Genomic DNA, 20,831 nt, shown 5'->3' with positions numbered 1-20,831 from the left:
AATGCAGTATCTTTTGCACCTGGCTCATTCCAATGCGATGGTAGTACGAATTTGCTGGCAGGTAATTTTTATGTCAGTTTCAATTAGTTGACGTACAGTATCAATATTACAATCGGTAACCGCTGTCGCCGGCCGGCCTTCACGTTCATCATCATGGAGATGGTCACGTCCTCGTCTAAACTCACTAAACCATGAATAAACAGAGCTACGAGATGGGGCTTCATCGCCAAATGATAATTGAAGTCTTTGACAACTTTTTCGCTGAATTAAACCACATCGAAAATCGTAAAAATCATGTTCGAAAATGTTCACGACTTAAATTCATTGCAACAACGAAACACGATTTTCAACCCAACGTCACGATGAAAAAACAAATGACAGTCTCACAAATTAAAAAGTAATATTCCGCCAGAGAGTTCCTTTTTCAAACCCTATAGTTGTTTTTTTAATTTAAGTTTTCTAAGTGGCTAGTTCCATGAATTATCAATATGCCCTAAGTATACGCGCGCGTAGGGTCAATCGATTTATTTTTAGATTGACTTAAGATAGTTTAAATACAATAACGTATGATTTTTTTTTTATATTAAAGAAAAATATTGAAAAAGTTACGCGTCCGGCAGGACTTAAATCCGCAACCTCCGCAATCCGTGCGTTGCTCTTAACCAAATGAGCTACGGAACCCTACAGAACCTCGTTTTTTTTCATTTATTCCTTTAATATAAAAAAATGGAATATCGCTCGCATACGTATCTGCCTGTCAACAACAATAGTTAGTAGGATAATTTTGTTTGTGACTAAACTGTAAGCGAACATGTAAAAACGAAACCTTTATTTCCAGAGAGCAAGAAGCGCCCGCACTCCCCCTCCCTCCCCCCGCGCCGCGCTCCCCCTCCCTCCCCCTCCCCCTCCCCCGCCCGCGCCCCGCGGCCGCGCACCCCTCCCTCCCCGGTGGACGCGGAAGCCGCGGCGCGCGAGTGGTTGCGACAGAAGAATATAGCCGCAGAGAGTTTGGCATCAAGCCGAGGAGTTACAAGAAGATCGCTCCAGTTGTTCAAGACAGCGCACCAGCTACCATACAACCTATATCAGAGCTAGCACCGAAACGGTATAGTTATATTTGTGTTTTTTATAGTTAAGGCAACTCCTTAAAAAGATGCGGAAACCGCGGCGTGCGACTGGGTGCGACAGAAGAATACAGCTGCTTTGGCATAAAACCAAGGAGTCACAAGAAGATTGCTCCTGTGGTTCAAGATAGTGCACCGACCACTAAACAGCCTATAACGGAAGTTACCAGCAATTCGGTATTATACATATATTTGTTCTCTAATAAATATCCCGAAGCTTCCAATTTCCCAAGGAATTTCCTGTTGACTGTGGGGGCCTGTATCGAAAACTTGTTTACAAGCTTTTATTTAACTTGCAATGTTTGTATGTATTATCTTTGAGTCAAATGTTGCAAACTGTTACTACATAAATGTAAGTCGGGTGACGATGCAATATTATGGTACCATCGAGCTGATCTGACGATGGAGACAGGAGGTGGCCATGAGATACTCTCTCTGTGATAAAACAACGCAACCTAATTGTCATTGGCTTTGTTAGAATTATCTCGATGAGTATCAGTTGCCTGTTGAAAGAAAAGTACAGTCAACGATAAGATCTTGTGTCAAATATGTTTTTTTTTTAATCTTATTTTGTATGCGTTTTTCCTGTTGATATCATAGAATAAGCGGACTCTAAAGTCTTATTTTCTTGCTTTCTCCTTATAGGCATGTTAAAACCTTCTAATGTGTAAATATGAAACTATGAATGTTTTAGAAAAATGTACCCAAAACGCTAACTTTTGTACTATCTACAGAAAATATTATATATTCGCTAGTGTAATCAGTTCGCTTCACTAAAAATCAGTGGCGTGCCTAGAGTTTTGGAGTAGGGCAAGCCGAAAGATACGTTTTCGTAATAACCTGTCCAATCACCACTTTCGCACTCAAATGCATTTGTTAGCCAGTCGAGGCGAACTAATCATAGCGCGCTGAGGTACCTACTCGTACTATACTACTAAATAGAATTTTACAAACATACCAGCAATTATAAACTTATCTTTAACGCGCCAGATAAATTATATAAGTCGTCATAGCCGGAAGCATTCCAAACGTTAATGTCGTTCGAAAAAATGGGCAACACCAGCAATATCAACTAACAATCTATGGTTATTTATGTTTTGTTTTGTAACCGGGCGTTGCCCTACATAATTTTCTCCTATGCGACTGACTTGTCTGAGAAATACACAAGTCAGGTGTTGGTTTGGCGCGGAAATAATATCCTATTTTTCTACGAAATTTAACAACTTTACCTTGCCTTCGTTGAGTAATACGTGGACGCATCTCATCACACAAGGAACAACTTCAAATATTGTTAACGAATTAGACACTTAAACAATAAACAAACAAGTCCACACTCACTGATTCGCTTAAAACAAATTAAATTAAACTTTCGACAAAGAATAATAGTATTTCGACTAGTCAAATAATAATACACTTGAAGTTGTTCAGTAAACGCGCGCTCGTACACAATTATGCAGCTAACTTCACACTAAAAGCCCGGCTTAATTCGCCGTATAAGATTGCTATACACACCAACAAATAGTTACATTCGTTATATGACAGTTTGTAGGCTAGAGCGCCTAGAGCGGGACGAAAAAGTAAGCCCGGTTGCAAGCCGACGAGTGCGAGCAGGATAGATCCTATGACTGATTTCTTTCGCGTGGACGAGGCGCCACGGCAAAAATTTGCAACACGCTCGCGCCGCGGTGGCTTGAATTCAATAATACGAGTTCTTGTGGCGCGTGGTTTAAAAATAATCTATAGGTATTGATCTTATCACTACGTAATTCGGTAAGGCAACTAACGCAAGCCCGGCTTTTGGGCTTGTATGGAAGTACCGCCACTGCTAAAATACTCATTACTGTTTTTTCTGCGCAGGTACCCAGACCACCCCAGAACTCAAACGAGATCACAATATTACTGACCAACTCCATGGGAGGCGCCACTGTCAAGCCTCTGACCGTCGAGAACCTCGCCGAGCACACCGGACAGGTCTTCAGACCCGCCTCATCCAGCACCACCCCGACGCTCTTCAACCCACTGTTGCTGACATTAATAAAAAACTAGGCGCACTAGCCCCTGCGAAAACTCTAGATTTTGCTCCAGTCTTAAAACCTGCCAACATCGATAGTCGACCACAAACTACAAAAGCTAATCTAGAATTTCGACCAGTTGTAACTACGACAAGAATTAATGAAGATTTTCGACCAGTGATAAACAACGTGAAATCTCTAGCCAATTTGCCGAAGACACCTGTTAAAACAGTCCCGGGTCTAAATATGCCCGATCTAAACACGGCCGAACCGTTCGCAGTGCTCAATAAGAAGGACCCGAACGTGAGCAAGAGTATCATAATAATTCCTTCGACGAATCGAAATCAGCCTGAAAAGCAACAGGAAGCGAAAACTGAAGAAAACGCCGATAAGTTACCACAAGTTGTAAACGTTAGCGGTGGAATACATTTACCGCCGTCGAGTGTAGGGCGAGGGTTACATCTAGTTGTGTCGCGGTCTCCACAAAAAAACACTATTTTAAATTTTCAGGCAAGTGTGTCTCAAAAAAACACAATATTAAACTATCAGCCGAATATAGTTGTGTCCGGGAGTGTGATCAAAGGCGTGGAGACGAGGCCGAAGACGAATACCCCTCGTCCGCACTCGGCCTCGAGCGCGGCGCAGCGGCCGCCGCTGATCCTGAACTCGGTGCTGGCCGGCCGGGCGCCGCCGCTCGCGTTGCTGAGCTCCACGCAGCTGCGCGCGGCCCCGGCCGGGGCGGCCTCGCTAAATAATGTGCTGTTCAGCTCTGTGCCAGGTCAGTATTTACTCATAAACCTTATTAGGGTTCCGTACCTCGAAAGGAAAATACGGAATCCTTATAGCATCACTTTGTTGTCCGTCTGTCTGTCGAGACCCTTCACCTGGGGGTGGAAGTATCGAGTTGAAATTAAAACCATATACTCAGGTCAGCTACAGTCTCTTGAAGCTGTGAAAAAATCAAACTTAAAAGAACCACTCTCAAAGGAATAATTGGCCCATTTGACCGATAAGGGCAAGCGGGATGTCATCGGTTAGGTTATTCTAAGTTGTGAAACTTTTACTATAGCATTTAGTCCCAAATCTTTGTGTGAACCGTGACTATATTTTTTTCAACACACTTGCTCAAAACGGCGTTTTTATTCCACCGATTTTTGGCTTATAATCCTGGATATTAAACACGCGTGCCTTTTTCAGTATATTATACCACTCGTGCTTTTTCATTATATTATCCGAGTGAGTTAAGAAGGTATAGGTTATATTGCTAATAATATGTATGGAAACGGAGACTTCTTAAATTGGTCGAGTAGATTTTACAACGTAGACTGGCGGGATACGGACGAAATTGAGCATATTGTATGGGATGAAATTTTGTTTTGAATTTTTCTCATGTAATATATAATTTACAGCTAGAGAGACATGTAATAGCACTCGACGTTTTATTATTTATTTAATAGAAGACAAAAATACAAGCGTGACAAGTGGTCACAAACAAGACAACGAAAATAATTGTGACCCACCTGTGAGTTTTTCCACCACATCCTTCTCAGATTGCGTAGCGAGGGACATGTTTGTTAAGTTAATAGAATCACTTCATTTACGTATGCTCGCTCAGCGCAGGCTTATAGTCTTTCAAACGCAAAGGGTAGGGTGACATTTGCGTGTTTTTCGTTCCATGCCATTGGCGTTCCAGACCAATCTTTTTTTAACAAAAGCAACTTAAATCCCAATAGGACAAAAAATACATAACTTCGTAGCTTACAATACCTCATTATAATAGACATAAATTACCAAAATATATATTATTATGGTATAAAAATAAAAAATTTAATTTTAATATGGTTGAGTTTCATATGTAAAACGGAACTCAATTGCAATAGAGTTTGACTACTTATCAAACCAATCGATTTCGCACGCGTCAAATCGTTTCAGTCGCGTCCAATTGTGAAGGTATGTTGACATAAACATCACCAATAGAACCGATTATACGGCCTTTGCAGATTTAATCATGAATCGTAAAAAAATCGTTTTTCATTTGCATTGTCACAACCCAATTGCTTTTTGACAAGTGTTAGCCTACCCTTCGAGTGTGAAAAAGAATATAAAGGCCAATTTCTATTGGTGCCTAACAAACGTTCCGCGCTACGCATCCTCGCACATGATGGGCATCTCTGGCGGAAACGCAGCCTTATGCGACTTTCCTTTAGTACTGAATGTTGCCGTGTCGTCAGCAGATGTCTCTGCATATGCGTTTATAAGGGAGAGGGAATACATGTATTTTCTACGACTTTGTACTTTATTTCAATACTTTATTTAATTTGATATAGTTCGTGTCATTCACGATGACGCGCAGATTTGTCAAATCTAACCTCTAATAACATGACATTACGAGTCAAGGCATACGTCGTTGTAAATGACCCAATCTATAGAGTTCTATTTTGCGTAATTTCTGATTTTAATTAAAAGGTTAATACAAATATCAACGATAACATAATATATGGTTACCAGGTCACACAATGCACTCGACACCGATGCTGGTGCGATCCGTGCAGGCGGGGCCGACGTGCGCGCCTACTACGCTACCCCCTTGGGCCCGCACACAACCCCCTAACCACCCACCCGCACAACCCCCTTACCCCCCACCCGCACAACACCGTACCTCCCACCTGCACAACCCCTGCGATCCATGCAGGCGGGACTGGCGGGCGCGCCTAGAAAGCAACCCCCTTGGGCACGCGCACAACCCCCAAACCCCCCACCGCACAACCCCCTAACCCCCCACCCGCACAATCCCCGACTAATCCCGCTGATGAGGAAGAGGATACATCTGATGACGGTGAAAGTGAGTTGTTTTGCTTTGCTTAGTTTAAATTCGTCCAGATATCATGTGATAAAATTGTGTCTTGAATTTTTACCACCCTGATATGTATTTGGTGATATTTTAGCCTTAATTAGGGGTTATTCCCACTAGTAACTACCAAGTTGTTACCCGTGGTATCTACCAGGATTTTTTTCCCATCTTTTACCAGCGGTAACTACTGGAAAAAAAATCCAGTAGTTACCGCCAAACCGAACCAAAGATGGTAACTACTGGGATTTTTTCTTCCCAGTTTTGCCAGTAGTTACCACTTAAACTTTTGTTAGAGTTCAATACTAAAAACGGTTCAAAACAGTCCATTTAGGCATTAAGTCCGCCATTTGTACCTTTTTTTGATGTGCAATAATGTTTAAAATAAATAAAAGCGGCCAAGTGCGAGTCGGACTCGCCCATGAAGGGTTTCCGTACCATTTATGACGTATTAAAAAAAACTACTTACTAGATGTCGTTCAAACCAATTTTCGGTGGAAGTTTGCATGGTAATGTATATCATATATTTTTTTTAGATTTTTCATTCCGTTATTTTAGAAGTTACAGGGGGGGGGGGACACACATTTTTTCACTTTGGAAGTGTCTCTCGCGCAAACTATTCAGTTTAGAAAAAAATTATATTAGAAACCTAAATATCATTTTTAAAGACCTATCCATAGATACCCCACACGTATGGGTTTGATGAATTTTTTTTTTAAATTTTATGACGTATTAAAAAAAACTACTTACTAGATCTCGTTCAAACCAATTTTCGGTGGAAGTTTGCATGGCAATGTATATCATATATTTTTTTTAGATTTTTCATTCTGTTATTTTAGAAGTTACAGGGGGGGGGGGGGGCACAAATTTTTTCACTTTGGAAGTGTCTCTCGCGCAAACTATTCAGTTTAGAAAAAATGATATTAGAAACCTAAATATCATTTTTAAAGACCTATCCATAGATACCCCACACGTATGGGTTTGATGAAAAAAGATTTTTTGAGTTTCAGTTCTAAGTATGGGGAACCCCCAAAATTTATTGTTTTTTTTTTTCTATTTTTGTGTAAACATCCTAATTAAATGCGGTTCATAGAATACATCTACTTACCACGTTTGAACAGTATAGCTCTTATAGTTTCGGAAAAAAGTGGCGGTGACATAATCGGACAGACAGACGGACATGACGAATCTATAAGGGTTCCGTTTTTTGCCATTTGGCTACGGAATCCTAAAAACCGTATAAAAAAGGTGGGGAAAAATTCCTAGTAGTTACCACTGGTAATAACTTGGTGGTAACTAGGGGGAATAACTATTAATTTGCTATTAATCGTTTGTCTTAATCTGTCATTTTTATTTATGAGTTTGTACGAAATTGTGTGTTTTTTTTTTTTTATTACTAATGAGTATATACTCGTACATAAAAAGGTTTGCCAAACTGAAGACAGTTTGTTGGCGAATAGTGCGTTCTCAATTATTATAATAAGTAATACTCTGTGCCTTATATTAGGTACCTACAGAGTACAGAACAAACTGCATATAATATACTTAGGTTAAGTTCAAACAAAATTTGCGTAAATACATCAATTGTTCAACAAGATCGGTTTTTATTACTGTACAGCTAGCATGCGTACCTACTTCATCTCGTGACGGCATTGAATGTTTTATAGAGTCATATAAAAAGCCTATACACAATGCATTCCATTTTTCATAACTTTATGCTTAGAACTAAATATTTTTGTTAGGTTATTGGCAAATTTGATAATTTTCCTTAATTATTAATTGCAACTGATATTTTGTCATACAATGTTACGTTTCTACTAGTTTTGTGCAACAAAGTGTTTGTTACTTACTTAGGTATTTAATTTTTACCCGACCTGATTAAAAAAAATGTTGATTATAATTTTCGTCGGACTGTACTATTGAAGTTGCATTTCCCTGGCAGTTATAATGTCATCCCGCCTGGAGTTGTCCCGGGCGCCGCGGGCCGCGAGCGCGTGGTGCGCGGGCCGCGACTCGGCCGCGCTGGCGGTGCTGTGCGCGGGCGCCGAGCAGGCCGGCGCGTGGTACGTGCGGGCCGGCGCGCGGCGCTACCTGCTGCTGAGCGAGCAGGAGGCGCCCCCGCCCGACGCCGAGTACTGGGCGCTGAGGCCGAGAGTCCGGCTGGCACTACCGGTGTGTACTACTATATACCCCAAACTCAAGCATTTGTTCAGCAAGTAGGCCCCGAGGGCACGTTTACACGTCAAGTTATTTATCGAACGCCAAAAACGTATTCTTTAGTGCATGACATCTATTTCAGTTTATAATTTTAATTAGCAGGGTACTGAAGGGGACAGGGAAGGGGAGCCGGCCGCGGAGCGACCGAAGATGCCCGACTCGGCCTCGAACCCCGCACCGGAGCCGGTGGCACCCGCCGTCAAAACGAGTTTGTATTTTTTTAATTATATACTTTGTTTTTCAATTGTTTGAGTAGAATGCCATTATGAACTAAGTCCGCCATTTTTTTGTACGATAAAGTTTAAATCATAAATAAATAAAAATCTATTCCATGATACCTACAATTATATATTTACACAAATATGATTTAGCCTATGGAACCTCTAATACTGTTTTCGCAGTAAAAATTGACGTTATATATTTTTTATTATTTTTCCCAGAATCAGCAAACAATTACCTGATAAAAATCATGCATTTAAGGGTTAAGGTAGAACATGCAGATAGTTAAAACTATCAACACGAACTCTCTGTATAAAACCTACTGGAAATATAATGTTACAAATTCACAATATCCACGTCCATTTTATTTAACGTAATCGTACCAACCCCTCTGCCACCAGGCTACCTCAAAGTAAAGGCCTTCGCTCGGATGGCCCCGGAGCCCGCGCCGGCCTCTAGAGAGCCCGCGCCGGCCCCCAGCGAGGCCGCCGAGGCCGCCGCGCCCCGCACGGACGACACGGCCGAGAAGCTTCTGGCGCCGGCGAGAGTGTTCGTCAATAACGTGATCTACCAGAAGTTGAGTGATGACCCACTCGTCTATGCCAAGGTACGAAAAAAAATGTAGTCAATTTGTTTTATTCGTAGGGTTACACAGCTAAAAACAAATTAAGAATCTGCTACTATTTGATGGTTGAATGCCAAGACGTTGTGTCACAATTTGACGTTTAAACACAAAGAAGGTTGGTTTACAGGCCTAGGTGTGAAAGGCTGTATGAAATTCCTTTACAAATCGTCTTCACTCATCGCACCGGATACGTAATTTCCGGACCTAATTTGTCCTAAAAAGTCATGTCAAAAAAAATTGCTAATTGGAAAAATATACTTTTACTGTATTTTTATTACTAAAATGTCACTGTTAGGAACAGAATAAGAAAAGAACGGAAATAAGAAGTGATTTTCACAGTACCTGGGTAGTGAGTTAAAATGACTTGAGTTTCCCTCGTGGAGTGGGCCCGCTATTATTATCTTCTATCTCACTAATCAATGTCAGTCAGTGTAACAAAATAAAATGCATAAGGCCCGAAGTCGGAAGGGATTGATATTTTAACTTTAAAAGAAATTTAAGCGCAGGCCATGATTAGTTCTTGTCAAGTAGTTCTTGCAATCTAGAAAATGACTGAATGCAGTTTCGAATGGTGAATATCCGGTAGAATGACAGAACGTAAATTAGACGTATAATTCAAATCAAACCAATAAGTTTATTTCAGACACAACTGTCCATATACACAAAACAAGTTAAATTAAAAAATAAATAAAAAACATATCTAAAAAACAAACATATCCAAGTCGAATAAATTAAGGTAACATCTAAATATAAATAACATAGAGAAATAAATTCAAAATTGTCTGTTTACGAAGCATAAGGTTGAAGCGGGTAAGGCTGGGTGGTCAAGAAAACACCCAGACGATTTCAAATAAAAATATTTTATTTTAGAAAAAAGAACTTTGCCGAGCGAGGGCCGTGGTAAAGGTCCGTTAATTTAAATTTTAGCCTGTCAGATTCCGTGGCAGGGCGGTACTCCCCTGTCGCGCTAGCTTGCCGCGGCCGGACCCTCCGGGTTGCTGGGGAACGATGGGAAGTGCCGTGGATCGCAGGTGCAGTGCTGGATGGAGGCCCCTGCATCCCTCGGTACTCTGCGGCCGGCCGGAAACAAGGAACCGCGCCGCTGAGGGTTTTCTAATCCGGAACTTGCACCCTGGAATTTGCAACGTCCATCCTTAGGCACATGTACAGAATAGCCGCTCGGAAAGAACCACAATGATGTCTCTAAGCTAGGCGGCAGGGAGCAGAATGCAGCTGGTGGGTGTTCATTACCCGAACGGAGTTACAAGGCAGGTGCATAACAAAGTGGCAAGAATGTGAATTTGAATACTATTAAAAACACTAATATCTATCTATCTATTAAAAACACTAATATATAACGTTAAGCGGAAGAAAAGTTACTAGATGATGAAATGGAATTCAAAGTCGGAGCAAATGTATGGGCAGGCATATTGTAACGGGATTTTACCGTTACGCCGCAGTTCCACAAGCGAAAACTGCAAATAATGGAAATTGCTAAACTCTGAGCATGTAATAAGGCACAATTAGCGCTATATAAAGCCTATTAGCACTATAAGCAAGTACACTCTTAAAATTATAACGTTTCAACACTGAAGTACCGTTTACTCGGGGTGCAAGACGGAACTTAAATACGTTTTTACTTATGTAATTATCATTCTAATGAGCTATTCAGTTTCTTTTAAAAATTAAAGAATATTTCGACCCGTGCGACGCGTGAACGCAGCCGGGACGGGCCCGTTCCCTAAGACGATCGGGAGCAGAGTGAGACGGCAGGTGCGCCAGCGGACTCGAACGTTAGTTGCGGTCAAAACTACTGACGCTGTTGTTACGCCGAGCGTACAGTCGCGAACAGAATAGATTATATTTATTTATTGAAATCCTAATTTCAGACTAAACTAGTCCTATCTTGTTTAGAGTACCGTGCGTCGTTACATTAGTTCACTGTAATGCTGTGTTTTTTTTTTTTTTGTATCAGTAAAAAAAAGTAATATTTCAGGTGTTGGTGGCGGTGCCGAGCAGTAAAGCGTGCCGCGCGTTGCTGGCGCGCGGCGCGGCGCTGCAGATGTACTGCCTGCGCAGCGGCCGGCTCTACCCGCTGCAGGCCGAGGTGCGTGCGGCGGCGTGCCCGGGCAGCTCGAGAGTGCCTTCAACATTTAATTTAATTAAATATAATTTATTTTCAGGCAACTATGGCCCATATACACATATCTTACAGACTAACATACATACGATAACAAAAATCTTAAAATATAAATATCATAGAATTGTCTCCATGAGTATTAGTTGCCGTTTGAAAGAAAAATACAGTCGGCGATAAAAGCTTGTATAAAAAGGAAATTATAGCCATTAACTTATTTGAGAGAAACCCGAAATTTAAATAATGTATTGTTTTCAGCCAAAGAAGGACGTATCCCGTATAACCCTCACCGGAGACGAGGAGATCTCAGGAGCATTAATGGCTCTAGCCAAGCAACTCTACAACCCTTCTGACGTGGAGGAGGAGACGGAACAGGTGAGACTACTATATAACTGTTACGGGAAGAATGTGTCCCGTATAACCTTCAGAGACGAGGACATTTGAGGAGCGTTACTGACTCTAGCCAAGCGACTCTACAACCCTTCTGACGAGGGGCAGGAGACACAACAGGGGAGACTACTATATAACTGTTACGGGAAGAATGTGTCCCGTATAACCCTCGGAGACGAGGACATCTCAGGAGAGTTACTAGCTCTAGCCAAGCTTCTCTACAATCCTTGGGACGAGGCGGAACAGGCGAGACAACTGACTGTTATACGGGAAGGAAGTGTCGCGTATGATCTTTATTTTGCCTCAAATTTCACCTCCATGGTTTATTTTACAATATTATTAATATGATTACATAATAATCTGCAGGGGTCGGACAAAAAGTGCGGATGACGTAAAAATGACGTAATCTTGCACACAGGATTATGTTTGAGTTTGTATTTAAACTTCCGTGTGACATGTAGTAACAAAGTAGTATTAATGAAGTAACAAAATAATCGTAAATAAATCCATGGAATTAATAATACAGGTAGGGTGATGTAGTGAATAAAATAAATTTCACGAAACTGTTACCATAAGGTATAATTATTTGAAATTAGTTAGAACAAGTCTGTGGGATCCTCAGATAAATAGGTTTAATAGTCAAAAGTGGGAGCAGTAGGTAAGATTAGTAAAAATAAAAAAAAGATAATTTGATGTTATTATACTTATTATTTAATGAAATTATGCATAGATGACTATTTTTCTAACAAGTCTATTATTGTTGTCACAGACTTAAAATATGCTACAATGAACTTTTTGGCGATATCGTTTAAATAATTAATAGAATCAGGCGTTACTTTGCGGAAATCCATGCTAATTAAAACAAGAAATATTACTTTGCTAATCCGCGAGAAAATAACGTGTTAGTCAATCAGTGCTAACCCGTATCGTTTAATAAAGAGGTTGATAAATGATAAGTGATAATTGTTTATGAAAATCAAAAATACTATTTGAAATCATCCTATAAGTGGTTTGACGTCATCCGCACTTTTTGTACGACCCCTGATAATCTGCATTGAAACTCCCGCAGATTATTTATTTATTTAAACTTTATTGCACAAAGAAAAACTGGATGTACTAAAGGCGAACTTAATGCAACTCTGTCTACTTTCTGTTTACTTTAACGGAATTTCCCGTCTTTAGTATCGAATTAATCATTTTTATAATTGGCACATAGCGGTTCAAAAAAAAACATACCGGGATATTTTTTTATCACAATTCAATCAGAAATCTTTAAAGTATTAATGGTGAAAATATGATTCTACTGGCTTTATCGATTTCAAAGGTTTCGACCATGGAAGTTGAGAAAAGGAGATTGTTCGTGGACAAATACCTCGAAAATCCTTATTCGCTAAGTCGCTTAAGACGCCAAAAACTTGTGTTTGTAGGTCATAACATAAATAAAACTATACATGGAGACTGTATCCGTAACAAAATACATGACAGCAAAACTTGCTGTTAATTTATTGTTCTAAACCGGTTAACCTGACAAGAACTTTATGGTAATGTTCTAAAAACCGGTTTAAAAATAGCGGTTTTACGATCGAAACGTTAGTGGTGAATATTAAACGCTATTCCGTACATAAGTTCCGAAAAACTCATTGGTACCAGCCAGGATTCGAACCCGCGACCTCCGGATTGAAAGTCGGACGTCATATCCACTAGGCCACCATCGCTTTTTTTTCAGTCAGATTTATATAATATATATTCTCATGTCTTTTATTTATTTTCTTTTCCTTTTGTAAGAATTTAATATGTTTTTTGAAAGAGCTACTAGTATTTGTATATTTTTTAACCAAATTTGCCTACTGTGTATGTGATTGCATGAATTCTATAGCAATTCAAATTGTATTTTTTCTTATTTAATGCAGGTTAATTATAAGATGTAGTGTTTTGTAAAGATATTTCCCGCCGAGTTTCATGCCGGTCCATGTTGGGATACCCTCCTCCAATTGAGGGGGGATTTAAATCTTCTCGGGTCAGAGGTGTAGGGTTAGAGCCGGTGTAGCTTTATTCGACGTTCATAAGCACATTGTAATATGCCTACTTGAATAATAAGCTATTTTTATCATTATCAATGTTTTTTTTTATAATAAGCATTCCAGCTTCATTGGGATAAGTTGCAGAGGGCGTCTCACTGACTGGAATTTATTAGTTTTGTGTTATTAGTTTTAAATTCTAATTTTATTTGTTATTGATTGTAATGTTAATGTATTTCAATGTATTTTTTTTTCTAATTTTGTAAATAATTTATTCATTGTATAATTATGGATCACATCACATGTAATAACTTTAATTATTCCATTAGGAATCGGATGCCGACCCGGAACAAGACAGAGAACATGTAATCGAGATCCAAAACACCACAGAGCATATGCTCGAGGACCTCGAGCCTCGCCAGCAAGTTGGACAAGCCATCCAACCAACAAGCCAACCGTCCAGCCAGCAAAATCAAACCAGCAAGGATGGTCTGGCGTCCAAGCAGTTACGGGACGCACATTCTGTGCTGCTGAACATACTTTCCAACAAGACCATTCAGATACAGGTAGGGTACTAGAATTATCTCAAACTTGTTTTAGTCTCTCGGATCGAGTATTTTGAGTCTAAAGGCGCCACCAGAAGGGATGATTAAATTTACCAATTTGATTAGAGAATAAATCGGTGACAGTCTCATCTGGCGTCCACACGTAAACAATTTTGACGACCGGTTTGGCCTAGTGGGTAGTAACCCTGCCTACGAAGCTGGTGGTCCCGGATTCAAATCCTGGTAAGGGCATTTATTCGTGTGTTGAGTATGGATATTTGTTCCTGAGTCATGGGTGTTTTCTATGTATTTAAGTATTTATAAATATTTATATATTATATATATCGTTGTCTAAGTACCCTCAACACAAGCCTTATTGAGCTTACTGTGGGACTTAGTCAATTTCTGTAATAATGTCCTATAAAAAAAAAATGTTATGACTTCATTACGAAACTCTTTATAGAACTATAATGAATTTGACGGTTTTCTAAATCATTGCCGAAAATTATTTTGCCAAATGTAATTTCCCAACCAATTTTTTTGCATGATCGCAAATCAATATCATTATTCGTGTGCAAATGCAATAAAGGCTGTTAGGTCGCATCTTCGCTTCGCTCGTCGTCGCACCTATCTTGTATCTGACAAATGACTAGACGTTATCGTATTATTTATTTTTGCCAAATGAATGATTTAGCAAAAGTAATGTATTCCAAATATTGTATGTCATTAGTAATAATAATCTACTTAACAATAAATCTACCAAGTAAAACGTTGTCATAGTGATAGTTAGTCGAATGTTAGCTGCCAAAGTAAATCATCTGCGAAAAGTCGGTTGGTAAGTGAAATTCGGTCAATAAAACTTCGGCGAAAAGGCGAACGCCGAATTTTAACCGATTACGTTTTGCCGCAATCAAGACGACAAAACGCCCGTTGATATATTTTGTTCTATTCTTTTATCTATTGAGATACTTTTATAAGTGTGCTGTATAGTAGTAAAAACATTTAGTTGACTCATAGAATAAGTATTGTATAATAGTGATGTAATCAAGCTTTTCAATCCCGTTCTACTTAGGCCATTGCTGAGTGGCCTAAACACGGCAATCGACGAAAAAAGATCTCCATTATATCACGATGGTATAAAACACTATTGTTTGTATAGTAAATGAACTGTTTGCAGCCGAGCCCGGGCTCCACGGTGACCACGGTGACCACGGTGACCACCGTGGCCACTGCGCCGCCGCGCCCGCCGCTGACCAAGCCCGGAGAGGTCATCGAACTCAGCGACGAAGACTGAATAGCACCCGATGCACAGCTAACAACAAGATTATAGCTACGAAACGTTTTTTTATGTATATAAATTTAATCTGAAATTATCTATTGGAACGATCGCTTCTTTTTATAAAACATGCTTGTGTGCAATAATGTAACGTAACCGCGGATATACTTACTAAAGAAAGGCCAGGTCCAACCGCGAGGTGCGAGGAATGTTGGAAATGCGAGAGAGGTATGTCAGGATCGTAGCGAGTGGAGCTCCGTGGTCCGCGCCTACCGCTGCGGGGTATAGGCGTGATTATATGTACGTCACGACAGATTGCCTCAAGAAACTCTAGGAATCTACAAGATGATAAGGAGTTATGTGGGAGTATTTGGACCCGGGTACGTCCTTAAATTGTGAATATCATCTCGCTTTGTGTGGTAGGGCACAGCGCAGCGGATGTCATTCCAGATCTACAGCAGAGCCTAACTGGGGAAGTACCTCCACCTTACAGAAAACCGCAGCCAAATAACATTAGACTCTACTCATAGTGTTGTGTTCCTGCCGGTGAGTAAGGTTGCCAGAGCTCAATGAGGTGTGAGGGGTGGGGGGGTGTTAAGGTCGGCAACGTGTATGTAACTCCTCTGGAGTTGCAGGCGTACATAGGCTACGGAGACTGCTTACCATCAGACGGGCCGTATGCTTGTTTGCCACCAACGTAGTATTAAAAAAAGGCATTATCGATTTTTTTGATTTCTTACTAATTCTAAGCATGCTAAGTCGTAAGTGCCACTTCAAAACGGTAGACGTGTTATTGTTACCCACCAGTGCTTGGTGGGAAACAATGAACCCGACTACATTCATAAGTATTTTTTTTTTAAATATTAGATCATTACCTGTGAAATTGGCGTTTTGTATGGAGAAATTTAAAGAAATTCAATTTTTCATACAATGAATTTTGCGGATTGTTTTGTGATGGCATTTTCAAACCAAAATTTTTTTTGCCAGTAATCAGAGACGTTTTTAAGGCACATTTTCTATCTCATTTTTTTTTATCTGTCCCGTCAGAAAAATATAAGTCACTTAAATACTCGAGCCGGCAGCACATGAATAGAGCTGTTTTCAGGGCGGTATTCTAAATACATAAAACAATAAAAGTAGCAAATAATTGTATGTAAAATCGTTGTTATGTAGCGCACTAATGAAATTAGAAAATACTTCGAAGTTACTATTAAAATAAATAAACTATGACATGACTAATACTTATGAACAAAAACGCCAATTTCATAGGTAATGACCCAATAAATAAAATTTATAAAAAAATGCGTGGGCTGCAGGTGGTATGTTGTGAGGAAAGTTAAACACTGCTTTTAATTTCGTCGCATTGCGTATGTTCTGTCCCTTACGCACGTGGCTACTCTATAGTATGCTCGCTTTGAGTACGGTTCCTGCATTTAATAAATGTATACCTACCTTTACTTTCCACATTTAGTTTTAGAAGTTTATTAGATGTTTTTTTCCTCATAAATTGAGACTGAGGAACGTTTTAGGGACCTATCACACTGGAGCTGAAAGCGAGGCGAGCGCGTAGCGAGTTTGCCGTGCACGTAACGATTGTACCGCGGGCGCGCAACATATTTTCAAAGAATCCCAGTATCTTAGAACTCGTTGAGCGCTCGCGGCGACCTCGCTGCGCACTCGCAACTTGCTCGCAAATCGTCAATATGATAGGGTATTTAAGGCCAGAGTACACCGGCTTCGTGGACGTAGGCGTGCACGTCCGCATGCGCTAAAATGTCGGAGCCGTTCACGCACACGTCACGCAAGCAGTGTGCCTTCTCTCATAAAGATCTGTATGTTGCAACGCGCACGTGCACATCTACGCACATGTATCCGGTGTGCTCGGGCCTTTAGAAGACTGATAATGTACAATCAGTGGTCTTTAGATATATCGGAGCGGCCAATGTGGTCACAAATATCTGAACCTACCCTTTCTTCTTGATATTTATTTTATTTTCTTTCATTTTCATTATCGTTGTCTGATTACCCACAACAAGCCTTATTGAGCTAACTGTGGGGCTTAGTCAATCTGTGTAAGAATGTCCTATAATATTTATTTATAATAGATGCTTTGTTCAGATATTTGTGAACAACTTGACCGCTCGGATATATCTGATGACGACTGCATCTTTGGAGAATTTATAAAATATTTGAGTCGGACTAAGTTAATTCTTCATGCAGTGACAAAGTGTGGCGATGTAATCATTAATGTCAATTTTCTATGAAAATATGACGTTTACAATGACACCCCCACACTTGGTTCCGTTCATCTGGTGCAACTGCAAAGTTAGCTTAGTCAGACTATATGTGTGTTATTGGCAACGGAGCATTTGTTGTTAGACGTATACGTATACATAGAATAAATAATTGCTAGTTTTAGATTTAAGATTGAATTAATATTTGAAACATCTCCAAAGTATAGTTAGTGGTCACGTGAGTTTAGTTTTGTTTTATATTTAACAATAATTTAAATAGAAATGCCATGGCAGCGACACCATGTATCTAAAATGATAGATCTATGGATATTTATATTTAATAAGTGAATGTAACAAACAATTAAAATACTTATTTTAAGAATAACAATAGATAAACTTGCTGTATTTTATTTACTTTATATCTATATTTTATTTTTAATGTAATAAAAAAAATAAGCTACAAAACATGTAGCCTGTGTAAGCTTCAACAAAACAGTTCTCCACAAGCAGCCCCTTTGCGGACATTGCTTGCCTATATGTAATTTTTTTCTAGTTGACGATTTTAATGCTCGAGTTAAGACATCGTAAACCAAACTATAATCGCACTCTTTTCACTCTAATGCTTCCGACTCAACTATAATGACTTCGTTACGAAACGCTTTCGAGAACTATAATGAATTTGACCAATCACGTCTCGCCGCGGTCAAGAGGAAAAAAACCAAAGGACCAAAACACATCATCGCGTTTCTATTTATTGAATAAGTTCATTGACGTCTTTTATTTTATCCTTTTTATCTACTAGTATATACTTACCAGATTTTGTTTAATTATTTAGGTTGTTTAGCAGAAAAAGTATTATTTTCACAGAACTATATCAATTATTTTAGTTGACTCATAGAAAAAGTATTACCTATATACAATATTGATATAATTTTTTCAACCTCGTACCTTACTTAGGCCATTCAGCACGCTTCGGGGCCTAAACACGGTACTCAACTGAAAAGCTCTCCATTAAATTACGATTGTATGTATAACATAGGTACCATTATACATTGTATGACTTATTTATGTATAAATAAATTGAACCTTAATGCATTCAAATTAAGGTACACAAATTACAATTAGGTACTATTGCGTATTATATCGGATAGTCAGTTAAAAGGTTCAATAAGGCATTGGAAGGGTAAATTGTCTATTAATTTAATTTTATCTGGATAAGAACAGTCACCATCGTTGGTTTGTGACTGTTAGAATAAGTTCAACGCGGGGAAGACCGACGACGTCGCCTCTTACATTTGACATAGGTACTCCACTTACAGGAGATCGGAGTGACTGTGTCTGAACGAAGTACCTACTCGTATGTTAACGGCACCAATCATGGTACATTTAAGAGAAAATTTGGACTATATTTTATATTTCACCGACACCTGTAACATTTCTACTGCTTTATGCGTTAAACGTTGAATGCCCAATTCATCCTTTATGTTTTCTATCTATTTAATGAAATTTATTTTTAATTATCTCGCCATTAATTTTAAAACTAACAAATATCAATAAAAAATTAAACTTAACAGCTCTTTGGCTTGCTTATGGTAAAATGTTGCCGGCGTTTAAAAACTGATGGTAAATACTTGTTGAACAGGATTTGTCTATACCATCCCATTAGTGCCTGTCCCATCATAGGGGTGTTTACTATATACAAATACGAGGGTTCTTGTAGTCTTACCTTACCTTAGGGGTCTTCACCACGTTGACCTTGATGTTTATGAAAGTATAACATTATGTTAATAAAGTGATGTATGTATAGTTATTTTGTCGTTTTATTTTATTCTTAGGAGGCAGATTTAGATGAATAGATACCCAAAGGAAATATACCTGAGTATTTTACCAAAAGTCAAAGTCAAATGGTGTTCAATTCAATTCAATTCAATACTTTATTTCCAAGAATATGGTACATACACTGTTGGTTAGTAGAAGGTATTAGGTCAGCATATTCTGCCGGCATACATCGGCGTAGAAATATTTACATAATTATTTACATGAGGAGTTAAATTAAACATTAAAATTCAAAGTCAGTATAAGATTAGCAAAATTAATTAACTATTCATAATAAATATAATTTTAAAAATTCATCTACAGAGTACCTTTACATTTACCTGAGTACATTTACCAAGCAAGCACTGAAACATTTTTTTTTTCAAATTGACATACCGGTAGAGTTTTGAGGTCATCTGGGACTCTATTAAATATTTTAACAGCCATATTGCAAGCATTTCACTTGGACACTTTTAGCTTTTGCGCAGGTTGATACAGCTGAAGTGGCTTCCTGCTGGGCCTTTGCTTATTTATATTCACTTCCGCTTACCGCCCTGATACAAGCTTTTTGGGTCACAAATGCTCTTTAGATATCACTACTTTTACCCCAAATGATAAGTTCGTAACGCAAAATTGAGGCGACATAACCATGATAGGCTGACATTCCAGCTTCTCTTGATGCTATAGATCTAAGCCGTCGCAAGGCAAAAACAAATCTATCCAATCTGGAACATACATTTTCAACGTGTGCTCTCCAATTTAAATGTTCATCTAGAGTAATACCAAGAAACGTGGATGAATCAACAAGTTCTACATTAAAATTGTTACAATTAACATTAAGGTTAATATTCGTAGAGTTACGAGTTTTAAATTTAATAATTTTAGTCTTAGCCAAATTTAATTTAAGACAGTTATTTTCCAACCATCTAGCCGTGGTATGCAGTTAATTAATGGCTTCAGTTTCTAGGTCACTATTATTGCTAGACTTTATAATTAGGGTTGCGTCATCTGCAAACAAAAAGCATGTATGTTTTAGTATGTTTGGCAGGTCATTGATATATGCTAAAAATAACAGAGGACCGAGTATGCTTCCTTGAGGGACGCCACAGTTATTTGTTTTTCTGAACTATTTTAGTAATTTCTGTGTATTGTTTTCGTTCAGACAGATAACTTTTAAGCCAGTCATTAGCCTTTCCCCTAATGCCATATTTTTCTAGTTTTGTTAATACAATTTTGTGGCAGACGCTATCAAAGGCTTTGCTTATATCTAGGAACACTGCTAAGATAGGTTGGTTGTCATTAAGTGATTGGGTAATATGTCTGATTAAAGCAAAGCAAGCATGTCATTCATAGACGCTATGGAAGGTAGAG

General features: G+C 39.0%; 2 protein-coding genes across 2 annotated transcripts; both read left to right on the top strand.

Annotated features, from left to right (window-relative positions):
• Positions 1-907: 907 nt before the first annotated feature.
• Positions 908-5,912, top strand: LOC133531877 (uncharacterized). The gene is made up of 3 exons (XM_061870275.1): positions 908-1,105; positions 2,982-3,914; positions 5,645-5,912. The coding sequence occupies exons 2-3, from the start codon at positions 3,383-3,385 to the stop codon at positions 5,908-5,910; spliced, it is 798 nt and encodes a 265-aa protein (XP_061726259.1). The 5' UTR covers positions 908-1,105; positions 2,982-3,382; the 3' UTR covers positions 5,911-5,912.
• Positions 5,913-5,915: 3 nt separating this feature from the next.
• Positions 5,916-19,455, top strand: LOC133531876 (uncharacterized). Its single transcript, XM_061870274.1, has 8 exons — positions 5,916-5,978; positions 7,927-8,156; positions 8,304-8,409; positions 8,822-9,027; positions 11,042-11,152; positions 11,441-11,557; positions 13,920-14,156; positions 15,313-19,455. The coding sequence occupies exons 2-8, from the start codon at positions 7,932-7,934 to the stop codon at positions 15,427-15,429; spliced, it is 1,119 nt and encodes a 372-aa protein (XP_061726258.1). The 5' UTR covers positions 5,916-5,978; positions 7,927-7,931; the 3' UTR covers positions 15,430-19,455.
• The last annotated feature ends 1,376 nt before the right edge of the window (positions 19,456-20,831 follow it).

The sequence above is a fragment of the Cydia pomonella genome, chromosome 26 (genome assembly GCF_033807575.1).
Source record: "Cydia pomonella isolate Wapato2018A chromosome 26, ilCydPomo1, whole genome shotgun sequence".
Lineage (NCBI taxonomy): Eukaryota > Metazoa > Arthropoda > Insecta > Lepidoptera > Tortricidae > Cydia > Cydia pomonella.
The sequence above is the reverse complement of the archived record's forward strand: the minus strand, read 5'-3'. Positions and strand labels throughout refer to the sequence as shown.

Bases quoted from the DNA above. Each gene is read 5' to 3' on its own strand.
- LOC133531877 (XM_061870275.1), top strand. From the start codon at position 3,383: ATGCCCGATCTAAACACGGCCGAACCGTTCGCAGTGCTCAATAAGAAG. The intron at 3,915-5,644 runs GTCAGTATTTAC...TATGGTTACCAG, and splicing joins GCTGTTCAGCTCTGTGCCAG to GTCACACAATGCACTCGACA.
- LOC133531876 (XM_061870274.1), top strand. From the start codon at position 7,932: ATGTCATCCCGCCTGGAGTTGTCCCGGGCGCCGCGGGCCGCGAGCGCG. The intron at 11,558-13,919 runs GTGAGACTACTA...TTATTCCATTAG, and splicing joins TGGAGGAGGAGACGGAACAG to GAATCGGATGCCGACCCGGA. The intron at 14,157-15,312 runs GTAGGGTACTAG...AACTGTTTGCAG, and splicing joins ACAAGACCATTCAGATACAG to CCGAGCCCGGGCTCCACGGT.